This window comes from Moschus berezovskii, chromosome 21 (assembly GCF_049115385.1).
Source record: "Moschus berezovskii isolate FMDL1 chromosome 21, NW_MosBer_1.0, whole genome shotgun sequence".
Lineage (NCBI taxonomy): Eukaryota > Metazoa > Chordata > Mammalia > Artiodactyla > Moschidae > Moschus > Moschus berezovskii.
Window position 1 is genome coordinate 40,990,953 of NC_142480.1, and position 25,357 is coordinate 41,016,309.

Consider the following 25,357-nt stretch of genomic DNA (forward strand, 5'->3'; position numbering starts at 1 on the left):
CAACTACACGTCAATTTAAAAAATAGAAACATACCCATATATGACCAAGCTATTGGAATCAGTACAAAAGACTGTAAAAAAAAACTCATAAATATGTTAAAGAATCCAAAATAAAATATAGGTATAATGGATGAAGAGAAGGAGAATGTCAGAAAAGATTTGGAAATAGTGAAAAAATAGGCCACATGGACATCAAAGAACAGAAAAGCACAATATTTGAGTAGGAAAGAAAAAGGAAAAAATCATTGGGTGGAAATAACAATGGATTGGACACAACAAAAGGAAGGATTGGTGAACTTGAAGAAAATAGTGCAAAAGAAATTATCAAATCTGAAGCACACCCCCCAAAAAATATTTAAAAAATGAATACAGCTTTAACCTGTGAGATATATCAAGCAATATAACAGCTATAACTGGTGCCCAAAGAGAAGAGAGAGAAAACAGGACTGCAAAAAATATTTAAAGAAATATTGACAGAAATTTTTCCAAACTTCATTTAGAAAAAGAAAGAATAAACAAACAACCCACTAAGAAGCACAGCAAACCCCAAGGTGGATAACTGTGAAAGAAATTACACCAAGGGCCATCAGAGTCATCATAGACAAAGCATAGAGAGAAAAAAATTACTAAATAAATAAAAATAAATAATGAAATATTTACGAAATATTTACTCTGGCTAAATAAAAGTAGCCAGAGAAACAACTCACATTACATAGAGAGGACCAACAATAAGGATGACAACCAACTCATCATCAGAAACAATGAATGCCAGTGACAATGGAAGAGCATCTTTAAAGGGCTGAGAGAAAACCATGTCATCCCAGGATTCTAGGTTCACCAAAACTTCTTTCAAAGAAGATGAAATTCAGATAAAATATGAGATGATTTCTCACCAGCATACCTACACTTCAAGAAATACTAACGTAGTAAAAGAAATTCTCAGGCTGGAGAAAAATTGGAACCAGACAGAAGGAACATGAAGCTAGAAAATAAGGAAGGGTAAACATGTAGGTAAGTATATTTCTTTTCACAAGCCAACTGTTTACAGCAAGAATAAACACTGGGTTTATAAAATATGAAAACATAAAACAACAGCATAAAAGATGACACTAAGTGTGAACTCAAATAATGTTTTAGGTTCATATACTATACATGAAGTTGTATAATATTAACTCCATGTAGATTAGAGTTAAGTCAGGATATACACTTTAATCTCTTGAACAACTTTAGAAATAGAAAAGATATAAAAAGGTAGAGATCACAGACACACCAGGGTGTCTCAGGGAAGTTCCCTGCTTTGTGCCAGCACGTGGAGAGGGAGGCTGTGGGTGACTGAAGGCTGCCTGTCCAGGGTGGGCTTGGAGGGAGGGTTGGGAAGAGGGTGGAGAGGCTGATGCTGTGTGCAGCAGCTCTGGAGACGTGGCTGTCATAGGTTCCCTGGGTCAATGCCAATACCCCCACCCCTCCTCCATGGCAACCCCACCCCTGTTCACAGAGAGTTTCCACCCATTGTCCCAGGACACAGAGGCAGTGGGTGGTGGGAATTCAACTGGTACCCAGATCAGTCAGGGAGACTTTTCATGGGTCTTCACTCATCAAAGTCTCCAGGGAGACCTTACACATCTCAACATAAAAGAACTGTCCATGATGGAGTGAGGTCAGGTGACAGTCCTCTGATCTGTTCTCTGCAGGACATGCTATTGGTGGTTAATGATGTCACAGACTGACAAGTCCCAGCCACTTCAAAGGTTTCTAGGGAGAGGGCAGGTGGAGAGTCCTCATTAAGTGAAAACTGGGGAGCCTTTTCTCAAAACTCAAGAAGCTCCCCAAGGACTGAGTGACCCACAGAACCCCTGGCCCAACCTCCCCACCTTTCACTGCTCATCATAGAACTGAAGGAGCTATGGCCCCTTCATAAAGGAAAAGCAGCAGAGAAGGCCAGGCCATGGGAAGGAGGCACCCAGCACAGCCACTGGCATGCACATGAGCACTTCCAAGCTGAGGGCCAGAGCCACAGGTGAGGATGCAGTGCCCTGATGCCAAGTGGACGGTCGGGGACCGTTCAGGCCTGGCACATGCCTGCTCAGTGCCAGTTCAGCCACACGCACCTACGAGACGTTGCAGAGGATATGCTGAATGACCCTCTGCCATTCTGAAATGACCAACCGCCAGGCTTGGGCGGGGGAGGCAAGAGGAAGCTGCGTGACTCTCTGCTCTTAAAGCCCCATGCTGACAAGAGAAGCCTGACTCTCCAATGGAGAAAATAAACAACAGAGCCAGAGATATCCCCGGTCAGGTAGTGTTCCCTACAGGGCCCTGGAAGGCTGACCTCCTGGAGAACAAGGTGGGAGCATCCAGCTTCGAGAGTCTCCATGGAAGCATAGTTGGGCATGGGCAACTGTAAGTCATGGGTAGACTGATCCAAAAGGGAGGCAGGGAGGCTTTTGGGGTGATGTGAATACTACAAGTCCATGACAAACAGGGGAGACCAGGCAAGTCTGCGGGTCACTGTGACAAATGTCCTCTGGCTAAAGCTGAGGGGCAAGTACAGTGGGCCAGGAGGCTACAGCAGGAGTTGGTGCCAAGGTTAGGCTTCCTCTCAGGTGAAAACCATAAATCCTGCTGGGAGAGTGATTGGCAAGCCTGGGGAGGCCAGCAGCAGGACCCAGCGGCCTCTTGGAGCAATCAGCTTGACAGCGGTGACTCAGGGGCCAGACACCACCACCCATGGAGGCTTTACAGGCCCCAGGAAGCATGAGGTGAGGCCCAGGATCCGACTGGGTTCAACACCATGGGGAGTGCAGCTGCCCAGACCTGCAGGGGACTGCACCCTGCACCCAGGCCAGCCTGAACCACTCGGCAGCGCACTTGGGCCTCACCTCCAATCTTGGCATTGTATGCAACCCCTACAATGCAGTAGGAGTTGTTGGCGGAGGCGGCGACTTCTCCTGCACAGCGAGTGCCATGTCTGCGGGAAGGAGAGAAGGCAATCAGGACCCTAAGCTGGGGACACTGAGGTTCTCCCTCAATCCTCCCCATAACTGCTGGGCCATCTGTGCACCCCCGTGTCAGGACCCTCCTGCGAGAAGAGCCATTGTCCCTAAGCCGGGGGACATTGAGGCCGTCCCCCATTCCTCCCCATCATTGCTGGGCCATCCATGCGTCCCATAGGCTGCACTGCAGATGTGATGCACCTGTATCAGGCTTGGGCTCTGCTGGGCACCCACGGCCTCCGCATCCCACCCCCCAGGCTCTGCGTCCCCCTGACTGACAGCACAGTGCAGATGCTGGCCCAGCTGCAGAGATGAAATAAGAAGAAACAAAGGCTTAGGTTCTGTCCCCTGAGCCCTCTCCCTGCCCCGTGCTCACCCTGGGCAGACCCCTCCCCCCACCCACCTTTCCACAGCCATTCCAGCAGAGGGCAAGGAGGAGGGCTGGACACGCAACACTCAACAGCAGTCGCTGGAATAGGAAGAGGTGACCCAAGGTCAGCACTCTCCTCAGTAATGACCCCACTCTGCCACCTACAGCAGGCACATCTCTGAGAATGTCCGTCAGAGATGAGAATCACTGATTCAGAATCAAAACCACCTTTAAAGCCGGTCCTGGGCCCAAGTATCAGCCCCCGGGGCAGCCCTCCCTCTGTCCACACTCTGGACCATGTGTGCCTACAGCTGGGGCTGTCCCTGAGTCATGGGCCCAGGGTCCCACTCGGGACTCACCACGCTGCATCTGGGTGGTCCCTCCCTGCCCGCTGTGCCCTGAAGCCCCAGTGTGGTGGCCATGGAGTGGGAAGGGCACCTGGGACATGAGGCCAGGCCTCCACGGGTGCTTGGAGCACTGAGGACAGCCCGCTGACTGCCTCCACTGGCTGAGCCTTCCTGCGGGGCTCCCTTGGGGCACCGGGATTCCAACCTCAGCATCATATGGACTGAAACAGGGAACTCTGAGGAGTACACACCTTGCAGGCCTCGAGTCAGCAGGGGAAAGAAAGGGCTTCCACCATCCTCTAAACACTTTTGGAAGAAGGGGAAGAGCCAGTGCACAGGACCGGCTGATGGAGGAAGATTTGGCCGGACACTGGACAGGAGCGCCCAGGCAGGTTTGGGAAGCTGGACATCACCCCCAGGGCTGCTACCAATGGTGCCAAGTCCCCCAGTCTCTCCAGACCACCCCCACTCCCTCTATCACAAGTCTCAATGACCGAACAGTAATGGTGTGTCCCTCATCCGTCATCTTACCACCCCCCCAGCCCTCAGAAGAGGAAGCATCAGGATATAAGGCATCTCTAAGACACTGAGAGTCAGCAAGGTCACCCCACTTGCACAGAGCCACACAGCCAGCCCAACCATCACATGGGCCTCCGCCACTGCCCTTGTGAGGTCAAAGACACAGTCAAGAAGGCTTGGGTGCTGACCAAGTGATCCGAGAGAACACATTGTGATCTGGACACAGGTGGCTGTGCAAACCATGAGATATTCTGAAAATGTTGCAAACAGGAATAATGCTGGCCCAACATTCACTGCAGCTGACCAGCAGAGTGACAGCCCACAGGAAGGGGCCAAACCCACTGAGCCTGCAAGCCTAGAAGGTAGTGTGGGGCTGGCTCCTGGTGGTTAGCCCCAGACCCCGCCAGGAGGCAGAGAGCTGCCCCCCCCGGCCCATCTCCAACCCAGGGTCCCCACGTGGGCTGGCTCCACCATTTGCAGGCACAGAAACAGAGAAGGAAGCAGGTAGGGGTCAGGCAGGTGACCCAGGACGTACTTATTCTCGTTGCTGGCATCATACCGTGGAGACGGATCGTAATCGTTGCCATTGACATCATAGCTCGCGTAGGAATCCTAAAAAATGAAACCTTGGTGACCAAAGAGAAGTGGCCCAGCGAATCACAACTCTGCTTATAACTGGTTTTACGCCTCGACTGGAAACAGAAATAAGCTGGGCACTCTCTTACTGCAACAACAATTATACATATATATAATTATGTGGTGAATACACATAAAATTTACCACCCTAACCATTTTTACAGCTCAATGGTGCTAAGTACATCCGCAAGTTGTGTGGCTGCCAGCACCATCCATCCACAGGATTCATCTTGCAAAACTCTGCACCTCTTAAGCACTAACTCCTGATCCTCCCTCCCAAGCCCCTGGCAGCCACCGTCTGCTTTCCACCTCTATGAATACAACGACTCCAGGGACCTCACCTACAGGAGATCATGTAACAGAGTGGGATTAGCAGGCAGCCATTACTCTGCTCCCTGTTACCAGGCAACAGGGCTCCTCAGCCATTGCTCTGGTGCCTCAATGGGCCCCGCCCCACAAGCAGCCAACTGTCAATGAGCGACCATTACTTGTGCCGCTCAGGTATTGGTCAGTGCTGCGGTGGGCCCTGACCACTAGTACCTGACACTGAGGAACCACTGTGGCAGTGACTGAGTCAAGGGTTGGTGGTGTGGTGGTCATCAGGTGGACAGTGAGGTAAGAGGCAGATTCAGGACTTCTCCTGGAGGCCCTGCAGCTTACCAGCCTTCGGTGAGCTGGGGGCCCAGGAAGCAGACTGGAGACTATGGCCCTAAGAGCCCTTGCCAAAGCCACCCACTAACTTTGCCCCAGGCCTTGAAGTAGCCGTGAACCTCTCCCCATCCCTGTCTCTGCGACCTAACTAGCAGTGGCCATCTGTTTGGGTCACAGTCTGTGGGACCTGGTCTCCCCATTTGGGCGGCCTGAGCAGCCTGAGGGCCAGTGGGTTGGATACCTGGCTCCCTCATGGCCCTGAGGGAGCTGCCAACTGAGATCTGTCTCCTCTGAGCCAGGGACTGGGACCTTGAATGGTGAAAGCTGTGCCTTGGGACCTTGCTTTCTTGTCAGTACAGAGAATAACATTCATCTGGTAGAGATTTACAGGAACATCATTACCTGACCACCTGACCTCAGGAACAAAGGATCTGACACAGAGAAGTCTACAACAGCTAACCTCGCCCCTCCCTCACCTTTTGCTTTTAAAGGGCCTCGCTGAAAGCTTGCAGTAACTTTGGGGTTCTTAGGGCATGAGCTAGCCATCTGCTTGTATGAACCTATAATAAACTTTTCTCTGTGCCAAAGTCTAATGTTTAGTATTTGATGGGCCTCACTGTGTGTTGGGCACACAGACTTGCAATTTCAGTAACAATCAATGTGTGTTGTTTTGTGACCCAGATTCTGTCTTCACGGTTCATCCATGCAGTAGCTATGCCTTATAATTCCCTTCATCTTATATTTTTAATACGTATGTTTTTGCTTTATATACTTATAGTATCTGTATAATCTCCTATCTTCCTTTAAGACATGTTGTAAAAGCTCTCCTGATTGTTGACTTCAAAACTGTCATCCTTTGCAAACTAGTATATATAGGGTAGATAAATAACAAGGTCCTACTATACAGCACAGGGAACTATATTCAATATCCTGTGATAAACCGTAACAGAAAAGATGTTTTACACATTTATAGCTGAGTCACTTTGCCAGATGGCAAAAATTAATACAACATTATAAATCAACTTTACTTTAATAAATGTTTTAAGAAGGTAAAATTAAAAAACTGACATTGTTAAGGGTGCATACCCATCTACCCAACCATGAGACAACTGACATAACTGAGGCACCCAAGTGCCTTGGAATCTTGAAGGCAGTTCTCAAAAGTTACCACGTGCCAGGTTCTCCTCTCTGCACAACTGGAGGAGTAACAGGCAGAGGGTCCCTACACACGCCCCTCACACACACACATCCCCCCCACACACGCTGACCTGAAGGTAAACAGACACACAGACACGTGTGCAGAGGGGCCACCCCACACACACACCCATGCACACACATCTGAGCCTCTCAGGGCCCCAGCAGTGCGCGGGAACCCTCTCACACACCCTTGGCTCCGGGCAGCTGGGTTCACCAGCACCATCAGCTCAGTTTCCATACTGTGCCATAATAGGGCGGGGCGGTGGGGTTTAAGTAGGTTATGCTGTACGTCGTCTCAGGTAATGACCAGTGCAGGTGAGCGTCTCAGGGAGCCAGGCCAAGACTCAACTTACGTAGTTTGGGGCCAGGTCGGGGTGGTTCCTCTCTATGCCGTCATCCAGGATGGTGACCACCACATTTTTTCCCGTGTAGCCCCGCTTCCACGCCGCCTGGACGTTCATTTCTGACCGGCAGCGGCTGTTCTTGTCACCACAGTGCTGCAGGCAGGAGACACAAAGCCCCCAGCACAGACATGCCTGACACAGACCCGCCAGCCCAACAGAGGTGCTGTGGCGCTCGCGGGAGGACAGGGCAGGACCTTCCTTCCTCCTCCTGGTCCTAGCAAGAGTCCTCGAGGAGGGCTGCATCGCTCTCCCACTCTGACCTGGCCACATGTACACGGAAGGCCCTCCTGCCCCAGCCAGGCCATGTCCCCACGGCTTTCCCTGGTGTCCCTGCCCTTCAGGGGCTCTGTCCATGACTCAAGGTGCCGCCCACCCTCTCCTGCTCCAGGGGCCCTTCACCCTGACCCTCATGTAATGAAAGAAATTCACAAGAGAGCATGTGCCTGACAGCACTGAGATAGGGGTTCTGCACGCAGATGAAGTGCATCTGTCTAGAGCTGACCCGTCTCAGAAACAGTGCAGGGACAGAGGCCCATGGCCTACTTACCATGTACCACATGTTGGACCAGATGGGATCGTTGAAATAAAGTGCCTGCGGGTCGTTTCGCACCTGTCTCTTCACCCGGCGTTTAACTTCCTGTTGCTGGAGCCATTTCACCTAGCAGGAGAGAAATGCAGTTATTCTCTGTTTCAGCAGCCATGTCCTGGTTCCACGTGGCCGCTTCACACATGTTCCAGGAGTCCTTCTCCATGAACATCTAGGTCTATCAGATGCCTCGGATGGTTAATTCCAAGGAGACATTTTCACTTCAGAGCAACCATATTTGAAAGATGAGAACCAGTCTACATGGAAGGGAAGAGGACCTCTCTTCTGGAACAGTAGGAAAATCATCCTACTAAAGGAGACCTTGTGAAATTGTCAGTACTCTGGTGACGCTTGTCCCAAATTAAAAGGAAATACATGCTCTGGAATGGAGAGTGCAGAGGCATAAAAGGCGTCAAATGGTTTATCGGGAGGACACGGTTAACTATGATGATCCCTATAATGGAAGCACAGCAACTACTTCAGACCTGGTACCGGACATGCAGAGAAAACCTAGGGAGGCACACAGAAAAATATTGATAGCAATTCCTGGATGGTGTTCATTTAAGATTTTAAAATTATTTTCAGGGTTTTATAAACTTCTTTCAACTGGCATGACCCACTGTCATGACCAAGGGAAAAAAAGCTTGAGAGGCAGGATAAATGTTACTTAAGAACAGGAATCTTGGAGCCTGGCTGCCTGGATTCAAATCTGGGCCCAAACTCACCAGCAGAGTGACTTCGAGCAGGGAGCCTCCCTGGCCTCAATTTGCTCATATCACCTGTGCAATGGGCATCACTGTGGCATCACGGAGGATGGCATACAAAATGTGCGATCAGTGACCAGCACATGGATGTATCGTCATCACGTGTGTGCTTGTGTGTGTTTCAAAGTGGAAGAGATTTTTTTTTTCACTTTTAAAAGATAAGGGAGAGAGGGGCACGGGAAGATGGCAGAGGAATAGGACGGGGTGACCACTTTCTCCCCCACAAAATCAGCAAAAGAACATTTGAACGCTGAGAAAATCCCACAAAACAACTTCTGAATACCAGCAGAGGACATCAGGCGCCCAGAAAAGCAGCCCATAGTCTTCGAAAGGAGGTAGGAAATAGTATAAAAGATAAAAAGAGAGACAAAAGAGGGAGGGACAGAGCTCCGTCCCGAGAAGGGAGGCTTAAAAAAAAAAAAAGAGAAAGACGTTTCCAAACACCTGGAAACACTGGCGAGTGGAACCTCAGAGGGCCACATAACTGGGAGACAAAAGACATAAATAATTAAAACCCACGGACTAAGTGCCCAGAGGAAACTCTCAGCGGAGAAGCAGCACAGACGCCCGCACCCCCCACTAGCAGACGGGGGCTGGGCAGGGAGGCGCCCGCAGCAGCGCTTAGAGGGAGAACCCGGGCTTGAACGCCCCAGGGCAAACTGAGGGCGCAAACTTAAGATAGTGAAGCAGATGCTGCAGCTAAAAGGCAAAAAGGCTGCGAAAAGCCCCAACCTAAGACTCCGCCAGCCCCACCCACAGAACAGGGCGCTGAGCGGAGCGAGCCGGCAGCAGGCAGCCTATCCCCCAGCCCCCGCCCCCGACTCGGGCGGGGAGGGCAGCCAGCACCAGGACGGGGGCAACCGCAGCCCCAGAGAGGTTTCCCATACCAAGCTGCAGGCAGGCTTCCTTGCTGGCCAGGACTTCTTGGGTTCGGGCCGGTCGATATCCGCCTGAGAAAGTGCGCCAGTTGTATACCCAGAAAACCGAGCGGCAGGGACTGGGAAGGTGATAAGTAGCAGCGACCGCGCTCACCAAACGCCTGGTCACCTGAGCTGCTCCGACCGGGGAAGGCACAAAACGCAGGCCCAGCCAAGTCTGCGCCTTTGTGGAGTACCTGAGGAACTGAACCTGAGCCACTCAGACCTGGGAAGTGCATGCAACCCAGAGCCGGCCGTGGACAGCTCCCAGCAGAGCAACCTAGAGCCTAAGCAGCATAAACAGGGAAAGCACACACGCCTTGAGCGGGAGCATTCCCAGTGTAGCCGAGACACTGTGAGCACTCCCCACAGACGCCAGGGATATTTGTTAGCTGCGTTCCTCCCTCCCCACAGCAGGACTGAATAGGTGAGCCGGGGCGGGGCGGGGGGGAAGTGTCCACCACCGCATCCTGGTGTCAGGATGGGAATTAGACACTGAGGAGACCAGAAAAACAGAAGAGCTTTTTCAACAGAAGGAACTGCCTTGGAAGTAACAGAGGGAGAAGCCTTGAGCCTACTGCAAGAATAAGACTGAAAACCAGAGGCAGAGGCTTAAGGCCAAATCCTGAGAACACCAGAGATCTCCTGTTCCAGAGAACATTAATTGATAGGTACTCATTAAAGGCCTCCATAAATACACTGAAACCAGGCACCACCCAAGGGTCAACAAGTTTCAGTGAAAGACATACTACGCAAACTATCCAGCAACACAGGAGAATAGCACTGAGCTTCAATATACAGGCTGCCCAAAGCCACTCCAAACCCACTCACATCTCAAACTCATTACTGGACACTTCATTGCACTCCAGAGAGAAGAAATCCAGCTCCACCCACCAGAACATCGACACAAGCTTCCCTAACCAGGGAACCTTATCAAGTCACCCATCCAGCCCCACACACAACGAGGTAACTACATAATAAAGAGAACGCCACAAACTGCCAGAAGACAGAAAGGCCACCCCAAACACAGCAATATAAGCAATATGAAGAGGCAGAGAAATACCCAGCAAGTAAAAGAACAGGATAAATGCCCACCAACAAAAACAAAAGAGGAAGATATAGGGAACCTACCCGATAAAGAATTTCAAATTTTAATTGTGAAAATGATTCAAAATCTGGAAAGCAGATAAATAAACTGGAGAAAAGGATTGAGAAGATTCAAGAAATGTTTAATAAGGAATTAGAGGAAATAAAAAAGAGTCAATATACAATGAATAATGCAATAGATGAGATCAGAAACACTCTCGAGGGAACAAACAGTAGAATAAAGGAGGCAGAAGACAGGATAAATGAGATAGAAGATAGAATTGTAGAAATAAATGAAACAGAGACAGAAAAAGAAAAATGAATTAAAAGAAATGAGGACAATATTAGAGACCTATGGGACAATATTAAACGCCCCAACATTCGAATCATAAGAGTCCCAGAAGAAGAAGACAAAAAGAAAGACCATGAGAGAATACTTGAGGAGATAATAGTTGAAATTTTCCCTAAAATGGGGAAGGAAATAATCACCCAAGTCCAAGAAACACAGAGAATCCCTAACAGGATAAACCCAAGGCGAACTAATCCAAGACACATATTAATCAAATTAACAAAGATCAAACACAAAGAACAAATAATAAAAGCAGCAAGGGAAAAACAACAAATAACACACAAGGGGATCCCCATAACAGCTGATCGTTCAACAGAAACTCTTCAGGCCAGGAGGGAATGGCAAGACATACTTAAAGTGATGAAAGAAAGTAACCTACAGCCCAGATTACTATACCCAGCAAGGATCTCATTCAAATATGAAGGAGAAATCAAAAGCTTTACAGACAGGCAAAAGCTGAGAGAATTCAGCATCACCAAACCAGCTCTCCAACAAATACTAAAGGATATTCTCTAGACAGGAAACAGAGAAAGGGTATATAAACTTGAACCCAAAACAATAAAGAAAATGACAACGGGGTCATACTTATCAATAATTACCTTAAACGTAAATGGGTTGAATGCCCCAACCAAAAGACAAAGGCTGGCTGAATGGATACAAAAACAAGACCCCCATATATGTTGTCTACAAGAGACCCACCTCAAAACGAGGGACACATACAGACTGAAAGTGAAGGGCTGGAAAGATATTCCATGCAAATAGAGACCAAAAGAAAGCAGGAGTAGCAATACTCATATCAGATAAAATAGATTTTAAAACAAAGGCTGTGAAAAGAGACAAAGAAGGAAACTACATAATGATCAAAAGATCAATCCAAGAAGAAGATATAACAATTCTAAATATTTATGCACCCAACATAGGAGCACCGCAATATGTAAGACAATTACTAACAAGTATGAAAGGGGAAATTAACAATAACACAATAATAGTGGGAGACTTTAATACTCCACTCACACCTATGGATAGATCAACTAAACAGAAAATTAACAAGGAAACACAAACTTTAAATGATACAATAGACCAGTTAGACCTAATAGATCTCTATAGGACATTTCACCCCAAAACAATGAATTTCACCTTTTTCTCAAGTGCACACGGAACCTTTTCCAGGATAGATCACATCCTGGGCCATAAATCTAGCCTTGGTAAATTCAAAAATATTGAAATCATTCCAAGCATCTTTTCTGACCACAATGCAGTAAGATTAGATCTCAATTACAGGAGAAAAACTATTAAAAATGCCAACATATGGAGGCTGAACAACACGCTGCTGAATAACGAACAAATCATAGAAGAAATCAAAAGAGAAATCAAAATATGCATAGAAATGAATGAAAATGAAAACACAACAACCCAAAACCTCTGGGACACTGTAAAAGCAGTGCTAAGGGGGAAGTTCATAGCAATACAGGCACACCTCAAGAAACAAGAAAAAAGTCAACTAAATAACCTAACTCTACATCTAAAGCAACTAGAAAAGGAAGAAATGAAGAACCCCAGGGTTAGTAGAAGGAAAGAAATCGTAAAAATTAGGGCAGAGATAAATGCAAAAGAAACAAAAGAGACCATAGCAAAATTCAACAAAGCCAAAAGCTGGTTCTTTGAGAAGGTAAATAAAATTGACAAACCACTAGCCAGACTCATCAAGAAACAAAGGGAGAAGAACCAAATCAATAAAATTAGAAATGAAAATGGAGAGATCACAACCAATAACACAGAAAAACAAAGGATTATTAGAGAATACTATCAGCAATTATATGGCAATAAAATGAATAAGTTGGAAGAAATGGACAAATTCGTAGAAAAGTACAACTTTCCAAAACTGAACCAGGAAGAAATAGAAAATCTGAACAGACCAATCCCAAAACCTGGTAAAGATCCCACAAAAAAAGAAAACTACAGGCCAATATCACTGATGAACATAGATGCAAAAATCCTTAACAAAATTCTAGCAATCAGAATCCAACAATACATTAAGAAGATTATACATCATGACCAAGTGGGCTTTATCCCAGGAATGCAAGGATTCTTCAATATCCGCAAATCAATCAACGTAATACACCACATTAACAAACTGAAAAATAAAAATCATGTGATTATCTCAATAGATGCAGAGAAAGCCTTTGACAAAATACAACATCCATTTATGATAAAAACCCTCCAGAAAGTGGGAATAGACGGGACATATCTCAACATAATAAAAGCTATATGTGACAAACCCACAGCAAACATTATCCTCAACGGTGAAAAACTGAAAGCATTTCCCCTAAAGTCAGGAACAAGACAAGGGTGCCCACTCTCACCACTACTATTCAACCTAGTTCTGGAAATTTTGGCTACAGCAATCAGAGCAAAAAAAGACATAAAAGGAATACAAATTGGAAAAGAAGAAGTAAAACTTTCACTGTTCGCTGATGACATGATCCTCTACACAGAAAACCCTAAAGACTCTACCAAAAAACTACTAGAGCTAATCAATGAATACAGTAAAGTTGCAGGATATAAAATCAACACACAGAAATCACTTGCATTCCTATACACTAATAATGAGAAAATAGAGAAATTAAGGAAACTATTCCATTCACTGTTGCAACAAAAAGAATTAAATACTTAGGAATATATCTACCTAAGGAAACAAAAGACTTGTACATAGAAAACTATAAAACACTAGTGAAAGTAATCAAAGAGGACACTAATAGATGGAGAAATATACCGTGTTCGTGGATTGGAAGAATAAATATTGTGAAAATGAGTATACTACCCAAAGTAATTTATACATTCAATGCAATCTCTATCAAGCTACCAACAATATTTTTCACAGAACTAGAACAAATACTCTCACAATTTGTATGGAAACACAAAAAACCTCGAATAGCCAAAGCAATCTTGAAGAAGAAGAATGGAACTGGAGGAATTAACCTGCCGGACTTCAGGCTCAACTAAAAAGCCATAGTCATCAAGACAGTATGGTACTGGCATAAAGATAGAAATATAGATCAATGGAACAAAATAGAAAGCCCAGAGATAAATCCACGCACCTATGGACACCTTATCTTTGACAAAGGAGTCAAGAATATACAATGGAGAAATGACAGTCTCTTTAACAAGTGGTGCTGGGAAAACTGGTCAGCCACTTGTAAAAGAATGAAACTAGAACACTTCCTAACACCATACACCAAAATAAACTCAAAATGGATTAGAGAGCTAAATGTAAGACCAGATTCTATAAAACTCCTAGAGGAGAACGTAGGCAAAACACTCTCCGACATAAATCACAGCAGGATCCTCCAAGACCCACCTCCCAGAATATTGGAAATAAAAGCAAAAATAAACAAATGGGACCTAATAAAAATCAAAAGCTTCTGCACAGCAAAGGAAACTATAAGCAAGGTGAAAAGACAGCCTTCAGAATGGGAGAAAATAATAGCAAATGAAGCAACTGATAAAGGATTAATCTCCAAAATATACAAGCAGCTCCTGCAGCTCAATTCCAGAAAAATAAATGACCCAATCAAAAAATGGGCCAAAGAACTAAACAGACATTTCTCCAAAGAAGACATACAGATGGCTAACAAACACATGAAAAAATGCTCAACATCCCTCATAATCAGAGAAATGCAAATCAAAACCACAATGAGATACCATTTCACGCCAGTCAGAATGGCTGCTCTCCAAAAGTCTACAAGCAATAAATGCTGGAGAGGGTGTGAAGAAAAGGGAACCCTCTTACACTGTTGGTGGGAATGCAAACTAGTACAGCCACTGTGGAGAACAGTGTGGAGATTCCTCAAAAAACTGGAAATAGAACTGCCATATGATCCAGCAATCGCACTCCTGGGCATACACACCGAGGAAACCAGAATTGAAAGAGACACATGTACTCCAATGTTCATTGCAGCACTGTTTATAATAGCCAGGACATGGAAGCAACCTAGATGTCATCAAAAGAATGCATTTGAATCAGTTCTAATGAGGTGGATGAAATTGGAGCCTCTTATACAGAGTGAAGTAAGCCAGAAAGAAAAACATCAATACAGCATACTAACACATATATATGGAATTTTAGAAAGATGGTAACCTTAACCCTGTATATGAGACTGCAAAAGAGACATAGGTATATAGAACAGTCTTTGGGACTCTGTGGGAGAGGGTGAAGGTGGGATGATTGGGGAGAATGGCATTGCAGCATGTATATTATCATATGTGAAATGAATCACCAGTCCAGGTTCAACGCATGATACAGGATGCTTGGGGCTGGTGCACGGGGATGACCTGGAGGGAGGATATGGGGAAGAGGGAGGTGGGAGGGGGGTTCAAGAAAGGGAACACATGTACACCCGGGGCAGATTCGTGTCAATGTATGGCAAAACCAACCAATATATTAATGTAAGGTAATTTGCCTCCAATAAAATTTAAAAAAAATAAAAGATAAGGGAGCTGGAACTCCCATGACCTGAACCTAAACGTTTTCTCGGTCCAGCTGCTATGGGTCCCCCAATCCCATTCTCCTGCCACTGGGACTCAGCTCTTCACAGGGGCTGCAGTGGACAGGACGGGGACACCCAGCTCTGATCTCAGAAGTTGGTGCTCCATTCGAGGACTCCCCCAGGCAGCCCAGAGTGAGGCAGACAGGTGGCCAAGGGCAGGGAAGGGAGGGGAGGAAGACAAGGATGGAGCCTTGGGCATGGAGGGCTGGGTGACCTGGAGGTCAGGTCAAGGCTGGTGACCCCAGGGGGATGAAGGCACAAAGGTCAAGGGCCAAGCAGCTCCCCTCAGACCTCAGCTTTGGCCTCCCCACAGACGCCTGAGCGAGGAGAGTGGAACAGCCCCACAGCTAAGGGGGACCCTGATCTTCAAGGACAACATGTTCAGAAGGAAATGTCACCAGGGAAGGTTCAGCTGTAAAGAACCTGCCTGCCAATTCAGGAGATGCAGGAGACATGGGCATGGCAAATAAAACTGCACAGTGAAGTATTCTGCTCATAATACCCTCTGATGGCATTGAGAGACTTCCCAAAGTATTACTGCCTGAACCAGGAAGCTTTAATTCGGTATAAAATGCCTAAGATCCTATGCCCTAATTGGCTGGGCTGCATGCTGTAAGTACAGTGGTCGTACCCCACAGACAGCTAAAGCTCCTGGAATGGGATGCTCTGGGCCCATCGGCTCGGCCAACTCATTACTCACTGGGATGCACTTCCCATCACAGAGGAGGCGGACCTCCCTCTCCGAAGGCCAATTGGGTGGCTCCCGCAAATCAGGCAGGTGGCGGAGGGCACAGCGCCACCAGTCACAGAACAAGCCCCCTGTAGGATACAGTAAGGGCTCCTGGTCTCAGTGGCTGCTGCACTCTGGGTAAGACCCCAGCTGACACACATTTTGGGGCGGGGGGCGTGATGGCTGGGGGCTGTCCCTGCGGCGTGGTCCACGGCAGCTCTCTCCCCTGGGACAGCCAGACACTGTCAGTCACTGTCAGGCCAATGGACCTGGATACAATAAATCACTCACCAGGCCTGTACTGATGAACTCCCAGAAGCCAGGCACAGAGGCTGACTCAGCCCATGGTCCCCTGGTCAGGGCCAATCCCCATCTCCCTTCTCCAGGCCCCAGCCACAGCCCTGCTTCTCACCCGGCTCCAGGAAAGGGGAGAGGGTTCCTGCATTCCATCCTCCTGCCATTTTCCAGACTGGCCCTTGTGTCTCTGGGGAGCATGGCCCCATGGCCCCTTACTCAATGGCCTGCTCAATAACGCTGCACTGTCTCCAGTGTGTCCACTGCTGGTTCTGGACGTGAGCATGAGTGTAAACACCGCTGATTCCCACCCAGGACCAACCCCCCCTCCCCTGCCAAACACACACACATACACACACCTCCACTCAGATACAGAGCTCTGCTTCAGGAGCCCCTCAGGTTGGAACCCAGAGCCAGCAGGCCTCTCCAGGAGGGTCAGGGGTGTCGGTGACCCCCAATCAAGTGCCTGAAACTGTGGCTTTCCCAAGGGGCACCTCATTGTGAACAGTGAGGCTGTTCATGACAAAGGAACACACAGTTCAGGAACCTAAGGACATGTCATCTGTGGAACCAATACTTGCACAGAGCTCGGAAACAAGTGAGCCAGAGCAGACCAGCCACAGGTGCTGAGACTGAAACCGTGGTGAAAAAACTCCCAACATCTGAAGGTCCAGGACCAGATGGCTTCACAGGTGAGTTCTAGCAAACACTGAAAGATAACATGCATCCTTCTGAAGTGAAACTGAAAGTCCCTCAGTCATGTTCAACTCTTCGTGACCCCATGGATACAGTCCATGGAATTCTCCAGGCCAGAATATTGGAGTGGGTAGCCTTTCTCTTCTCCAGGGGATCTTGCCAACCCAGGGATCAAACCCAGGTCTCCTGCATTTCAGGTGGATTTTTTACCAGCTGAGCCACAAGGAAAGCCCAAGAATACTGGAGTGGGTAACCTATCCCTTCTCCAGTGGATCTTCCCTATCCAGGAATCGAATCAGGGTCTCCTGCATTGCAGGCAGATTCTTTACCAACTATAAGGGAAGCCTTCTGAAACTTTTCCCAAACCACTGAAGAGGAACACAGGCGGTGAGCTGGTGATGATGGCGAGTCAGGCTGGGTGGGACCTGACCGTGAGCTCTTCCTTCCCCAAGAGGCCAGAGCACAGGGAACGTTGTCCTGTTCTGCTGGCAGCCTGCCCATTTTACATGGCAGCTTGACTCCTGGTCAGCTCACTAGGGCCCTCAGAACTTCTAGGTGCTCAGACCTTTTGGTGAAGATGGCAGGAGAGAGACTGTGGTGCACACTAGCTACCTGTCAAGGCCATGGGTATACTCAGGGAAGCCTGCAGATCTGCAGTCTGGGTCACATTAAGATACACATGTGGCAGTGTGTGCAGGGTGAGAGCTCAGCTGTTGGGTGGGGCCCCAGCCTTCTTAGGAAGAGAACTGATCACTCTGAAAAACCTTCAGGTCCCTGGAAGGAAGGAAGGGACAAGAAAGTCCCTGTCGGCTCTCTATCATTCCCACTAGGTTTCACAGGGAGTTGACTGTGGCCTCCCAAAGGTGCTTTCACTCACCCAGAACGGGGGGAACGTGGCCTGATTTAGGAAGAGGGTCTCTGCAACTGTAATCAGCTAAGGCTCTGAAGACGAGATCATGCTGGATTACCTGGTTGTGCCCTGAATCCCACGACAAGCATCCTGACACGGGACAAGCAGGGGGAGACTAAGACCAAGGAAGGTGAGACCTTGGGAAGAAAACAGCTCCACGAGTGCCTGCAGCTGCCAGGAGCTGCAGGTGGCAAGGCAGGACCCCCCCAGAGGGACCACATCTACCAATACCATAGCTCTGGAGACTCTGGACTCCAGATGATGAGACAATATGCTTCTGGTGTCTGAAGCCCCCAGTTGGTGGACACTTGTTATGGCCACCCTGGGATCACAGCCTTGATCAGGGCTGAGGTGTTACATGTCTGAGAATTAATGAGGCTGTCCTACCTAAAGTCGGACCTGGAGCCCCCAGAGGAGGGGCTGAGGGCTGTAGCGGGGGCACTGGCATGGGGACTTAACCAAAACAGAGGGGCCATCCCAGGGTGCCCACTGCTACCAGCTCTGGCTGGAACCCCCACCCTAACCGCCCTTCCCTGCACATCACTGGGCCCTGGACACCTGCCCCAGCTGTCCTTTCAAACTAAAGCTGCCACAAAAGTGGGTCCTGCCGCCCACCTAGGGCCCTCTCACTGCCTGATTCTCCTAACTCGGTGGCACTAAAACCCACTGTCTCCGCTCAACCCCCCAAGTCAGGACAATGCAGGGATCTTCTCCAACACAAGTCTCCTAAAGGCAGCAGGACCCCATCACCCACAGCTCATCATGGCTGCCATCCCCCAACATCTGGAGGTCACATGACTCTGGGAGTGTCCCTGCTCCATGACTGATGCCTGGTGCAGGCTGACCCCTGCCCAGGCCCCCTCTGGCCTGGCCTCCTGCCCACAGGCCTGGTCTCATGGTGGGTGCCTCTTTACTGTGTTCCTCTCCACCCTCCCTGCCCAGGAACCCTGCCCTGACACATGGGCCGGCCGGGGTGGGCCACCAGCCTCCTGTGCCCTGAGCGTGTCTGTGCAGTGACGCCGCTGACATGGAGGACATGGACACGGACTCTTCAGGAACCACCACCCCGCTCCCCAGGAGGGAAGGATGTGTCTCGGTCATGCGAGTCTCTCCAGCTCTCAGCCTGTAACAGGGTTCCTGTCTTCTGTCTTCCTTAAACGGCAAACGACCCCTGACGCTGAAAAGGGAAGCACGTCTCCTGAGGCTGGGGCTCCCCTGATCTGACTCATCCAGCACCGCCCACAACTCTGGCTGGACGTGTCCAGGTCGGTATGACCACCCTCTGCTCCCGACTGGCCTGTGTGAAGCCAGGGCTGCATTTCGCTCACCACTGTACTCATGTGTGCCAGGCGATGTGAGGCATACAGTAGGAGTTCACTAAATGCTATTTGAATGAAGGAATGACATTAAATGAATACACTTTAGATTTCAAATATAACCAGAGTTTCGAAACCACTGTGGAACAGAGTGCGCAACTGGGTCTCCATGGCTACCAGGGGAGCTGTATGGACTCTGTGTGAAAGACTGGTGCTTTGGGTTTGCCACATTCAAGCCCAGCTCAGCACAGGTCATCTCGTCTGGGCAAGCCTCTATAACCCGTGCAAAGTGTTTTCAATTCTTCAGTCCTATATTTTGAAGTGAAACATCACTCTGACTTTTTCTTTTATCCATTTTCTGTATGTTTCCCGTTAAACATTTTCGTCATGAGACTTTCAAGATGAGGTGAAGAGCAGTGCATACTTCGGGAGGCAATACCTCCTCCAGCTCTCTTCTTGAGAAGTCAAGTTAAAATTTGGCATCTGCTAAATGAGAGTTGGACTGTGAAGAAAGCTGATCATCGAAGAATTGATGCTTTTGAACTGTGGTGCTGGAGAAGACTCTTGAGAGTCCCTTGGACTGCAAGGAGATCCAACCAGTCCATTCTAAAGGAGATCAATCCTGGGTGTTCATTGGAAGGACTGATGCTAAAGCTGAAACTCCAATACTTCGGCCACCTCATGCGACAAGTTGACTCACTGGAAAAGATTCTGATGCTGGGAGGGATTGGGGGCGGGAGGAGAAGGGGACGACAGAGAATGAGATGGCTGAATGGCATCACCGACTCGATGGACATGAGTTTGACTGAACTCTGGGAGTTGGTGATGGACAGGCAGGCCTGGCGTGCTGTGATTCATGGGGTCGCAGAGTCGGACATGACTGAGCGACTGAACTGAACTGAAATGTCACTCTGCACTTGAGAGGAGGTAAACTTAAAAGATGCTGAGAAAGAGGTCACGTAAATGAGCAGGACCCTGGAACGGCCTTGAAAACTGTGGGTTATCAGGCCATACGATGCCCAAGTATCGTGTGGGCAGAGGCCCATGCTCTCTTCCCTTGGGCTGCCGGGCCAGAAGGCGGCCAGCAGGTTGTCCTGGGTATGACAAGCGATAAAGGGCTGTTCTGAAACTTTGTCCCATGAAAGAATGCCACCAGAGCAAGAATGGCCCTTGCACTCCACCCAAAGCCACTGCACACCTGTGCTCCGCTTAATGCCCTCCACCACCCACAGGCCCTGCCCACTAGGGAAGCCCTGGGCTACCACCAGGAGCTGGTGGAACCCAGAAAAGGCCCCCAGGGCTCTACTCTGAGACAGGATGAAGGACAACAGCCCTTCTCTGAGACCCTTGTGCCTACCCTCCCAGACCTCCATCGGCTCAAGGGGAGGAGCAGGAACTGAATCAAGCTGCCGGCCTCCTCACAGCCCCCACGCTCAGCTGGTGACATGGAGTTCTATTCAGGCCCTGTGTTCGTGCACAGCTAAGTTTGTGCACAGCAAGAGAGACAGTTCCAGTCCGCCTTCCCCTCTCTCCCCATCTCTGCGTCCTCGAAGTGAGGGACGCATCCTTCTGTCACCGGGGAAGGATGGAGACTCCCTCTCCAGTGTGTTGTGACAGAGCCAGCCATGCCTGCAGACCAAGGCAAGTCTCTGGAAGTCATGAGAGGCCAGACTCCAAGTGTCTGGGGCCCCGATCCGAAGGCCTCTTCCAGGAGAGAGGTGACCGGCAGGCACACTGGGAAAGGAAACCTGTGACCCTGTCATCTGCACCTCAGCCTCCAGCCTGTGGAGCGAGGGTCGGATCAGCCCATCTGGGGCCCCTGTGTGCGAAGGCCCGGATGCTCACATCCCGAGTCCCATCAACACTGACCACTCCCCACACCTGTTGCAGCACGTGCTAGGCCAGCTTTCTATCAGCCAAGAAGCAGTGAGATGCGAACTCACGGTGTGAGGACCAACAGAAAGGAAATCATGCTCCCTGACCAAAGCACATCACCTTACAGTGTGTGACGTGGTCCTTTTCTGAGGACAGGCCATGGATTGCATATGTAGGAAATGAGCATTTGCCAAGTGGGGGCTTCCTGCCCAGCATCCAGGGTCCCTGGTAGAGGGGCAGGTTCAAGTCCCAGGAGCCCCAGAAGCTGTGTGTAGAGCCGTATGGATGTGAGCTTAGGGTTTCTTTCCTCCTCTGAGAGAAACGGTGTCCACAGCCTTCATCAGCCTTCCAAGAGGCCTGTGATTCTGGCACAGTTAAGAAGCACAGAACTGAGGCCAGCTTGCAGAGGTGGAAAGTGATCAGAGAAAGAGGACTGACACCAACCCCCTTCCAGCTGACCTCCTGGGGCAGAGGGCACCAGCCTCCTTAGAGCGAGTCTCAGGGAGACACCTGAGCACCCCGAGGTACCATCCGGGGTGGGGAGGAGATGCCAGGCTACTATGGGAACCCAAGAGCCTGGGTGGTAGAAGAGGCAGAAGAGAAGGAAGACAAACCAAAAAACTCAAAGCTGATCTAACACAGCCTAGACGCAACCCCCTTCCCCAATCCCCCCATGGGACAGAGGCCACTGGGGACCCAGGCACATCTCTACTCCTTCAGCTGACCAGCGCACAGGCCACCTCTCGAATCCTCCCTGCCAAAGTTGAAGGACAGGGGCCAAGAGGTGACCGCTCATCACTGGTATGAGTCAGCACCATGCCTCTGCAAATGCAGGAGACAAGACCGGACTCAGGAGGTCGGGATCCTTGATTCATCTGAGTTCTCACTTCCCTGAAAGGAAAGGGGAGCTTCCTGTGCCTTGTGCCCCTGAGGATCACAAAATGGACAGGGGGCCGGAGCGCTGACTCCAGGATCACCAGCCAGACAGGGCTGCCCGGCCGGCCCACGTCAGTGCTTCTACCGTCTGGTCAATTAAAGCCCTCTTTAGGGCTTTTATCACAATTTAACTAAGGCCACAAGGTACTTCTGAAGTTTTGGGACGGGGACACAATCAGGATAACTGGGCAGCAGGAACGGTCCTGGACCTGAGCAACCTGGTGGGTGTTCTCAGAGCCACAGGTCCAGGGACCCAGAGACATCTTTCTCGAACATTCCTGGGTGATGGACGACGGGTGGGGAGGGGCTGGATTCTTCACTCCCCGTGCTGGGCTGCTCTGGGCACCGGAACTCACATCCAAGGCTGACCGCAGGCCAGCCACAGCCGGCATAAGCTCGTCGAGAAATTTCCACCCTTGTCTCAGGGTCAGTATCACAACCTCTGTGCAGCGTGAAGAAGGTTTCCCTTTTTCCCTCATTGCCACCGCAACAAGGGAACATAAATTAGACAAAAATAGGATAATATATAAAGTTACACTTGTTTAAAAAAAAAGTCATTACATAAAAAGAAGTCTATGAGAAAACAATAACAGATACAACTTGCTATGTGAACCTACCCTGTGAAAATTGACATCTGCTTCAGTAAACACTGAGGGTCCATCTGCTACTCACCGGGTGGCCTGCCAGACTTGGGAGTGAAAGCAAGTGAGGGTGGCCCGGCCCTGAGAACGTGACTCACCCTCCCCAAACCCCAACCACCCAGGCACAAGGTGGGTTGCATCTGAACCCAGCCCCTCTCTCCCCGCACCTCTCTGCAGCTCCTGGGCCTGGAATCCCAGGCCTCCTGGGAACGAGCTGCAGTTCCCACCAGCCCTGTGTCAGTCCTGGTCACTAACAGATTCCCAGCAAACGAAGCCCTCCTCACTCCCACCAAACTCTGCCGAGCTTGGGCCCTTGGTCCTGGTAGTTTCTGGGGCAGCCGGAAATAGATTTATAGGAACAAGAGCGGGACCGAGGGCCGAGGGTCTGTCGGCTGCTCTGGATGGGTTCGCAGTACGGGGAACCCCAGGGAGGAGGATGCCTGTGGGTCCCCAAGCCCAGTAAGACGGTGCGTGCCCTGCAGCAGTGGGCAGCTCCAAACATGGGCGGATGAGCTCCGGCCCTGTGGCTTTTGTGCTGGGACAATATCTAGACAGCCTGGACCCCTCCGCTCCGGGAGTGCCGGGGACGTCACAGACCCAGGGTGCGGACCTCCCACCACTTACAGCAGCGCCCTGAGCCAGCTCCCAGTGGGAGGGTGCACGGGCCAAGACTGGAGAGATACCAGGGGAGGCAGTGTGTGCACAGGCTGGGGGAGAAGCGCAGATGTCACCCGGCGAGGATCACAGAGCCCAGCCTGGCTGCAGGGAGGCCAGACCAGGGGGCCTGGGCAGGACGGCCCGGGGCGGCAGCACCACAACAAGGGCTGGGCAAGGATGCCCACAGCTGGCCAGTGAAAGGGGCTGTGTGGCATCCAGGCAACAGAGGACAGGGCTGGGGCAGGGGTGCAGGTGGGGACGCAGGACAAGGCCAGGACAGGGCTGCCCAGGTGGAGGAACGAGAGTCGGGGAGGCGCGGCTTCTCTCTGAGACAGAGCTGTGGCTGGGACGTTACTCGGCTTTGGGACATGGTGACTGTAGGACTCTTGGAGGTGTGTAAGTGGGACTGTGGGACTTTTTGAGGCATATAAGTGGAAGTGTGAGCCTGCTGGTGAAATCATACTGCACCATCTTTTAAAGTCTGTTTGAAAATTGTTTGCCGGTTCATAGCAGCCAGTCCACTCGACCCAGCAGAGTTGTGCTGAAATGTGCGGACAGCTGAAGGCCTCCCCACCCCACATGGGTGGACCCATCGGGCTGTGTGTGGCAGGCCACCCCACCCCCCAGCCCAACCCATCCCCTCCACCCCCAGCCCATCCCACAGTTCATCAACCCCCAGATCAATGCAGTCACTTCCTGTCCACGTGCTGGTATTTGCCAGGAACTTTCTGTCTGTTTGCACACCCAGCGGCTCTAGCACACAGAACTCAGATAAAAGTCCCTCTGTGGTTAATGGAAAGATCAGCTTCAGTGTTGCATCACTGCTGGAGGAGAACCTGAAGCTGATGAAGCTCTGGGGCAAAGTCCTGTCCCACAAACAGAATGCCCGCCCTGGTCCTGGAAATCACTTCCCAGCTCCCAGGCGCTGAAGGGCTGGAGCAGAGAGTCAACCTGAAGCCTCCCACCACTCCATGAGGAGCCACCGAGGGCCCCTGACAACATCTTTATCCTACCATTTCTGTCATTGATCTGGCTGAGCACGCAGTGGGAGGGCTGAGCCAGAGTCACCACTCTAAAATGTAAGGCTTGGAAGACGCAACATCCAACTATCAGCCAGATTGGAACATAGTCAGAACAAGTAAGTTTTAAAACATTTGGGAGCCCTTACAGCTATTGGCTGGTGCTTCTGTAACATCCACCCTGCTCCAGACTCTTGGCGAAAGAACAAGTTAAAAACAAATGCTTTCAGTTGGCTTAAATGACAGCCCTTTGGAGAAACCCAGCGACTGATACCGCACCCGGAGAGCAGGCTGGCTGTTCTCCCAAGAAGAGAGAGGGCTGGCCCACCAAGCTCTTTGAGCAAAATGGCCCTTTTCAAAGGCGGTTTAAAACATCAAGTAAAGGTGATTAGGGACAACAACTGCACGATGCTGGTACAGGGTCAGAGCAGAGATGCCTAAAGTATGTGCATGCATGTGACTGAAGTCTTCAATCTTCCCTCCTGCTGGTGTTCTGTTCTGTTCTGTTTAACAAATGTACACTCTATCAGCTTTCAGGCAAAGTAGGGGTGGGCTTTAAATTCCATCACTTATCAAAGCAATTGTATACAATAGGGACTGGAGCTAATTAAAATAAAATACCATCTGCATTCGATTGAACTTTATCCTAAGCCCTATAACATTCATCTCCAGTTTGGTCATTCAAACACGATGGCAACTGCATTCCAATGACTCTGGATAGTATAAAATCATCTTTTCCCTTTTTTAATATTAATTACACAACTCTCTGATCGCGAAGGTGTCACAAAACACTTCGCTAATGTGGGAAAGCGTACTAGTGCACTGCAGGAAAAGATAGCACTAAACATCTCTGTAAAATAGCTAATTTTACCCGATATTTCATTACTTGGTAGAGTAAATATTAGTCAGACTGACAG

General features: G+C 49.6%; 1 protein-coding gene across 2 annotated transcripts in view; it reads right to left on the reverse strand.

The window, feature by feature from the left end:
• PCSK6 (proprotein convertase subtilisin/kexin type 6) overlaps positions 1-25,357 on the reverse strand; it is a 183,575-nt gene that overhangs the window by 100,394 nt on the left and 57,824 nt on the right. For both annotated transcript variants that reach the window (XM_055417994.2, XM_055417993.2), the window contains exons 3-6: positions 7,665-7,775; positions 7,067-7,210; positions 4,765-4,841; positions 2,880-2,968 (exon numbers count right to left, since the gene is read on the reverse strand). In XM_055417994.2, coding sequence (XP_055273969.1) covers positions 2,880-2,968; positions 4,765-4,841; positions 7,067-7,210; positions 7,665-7,775 — 421 coding nt within the window. The remainder of the gene's footprint in view (positions 1-2,879; positions 2,969-4,764; positions 4,842-7,066; positions 7,211-7,664; positions 7,776-25,357) is intronic.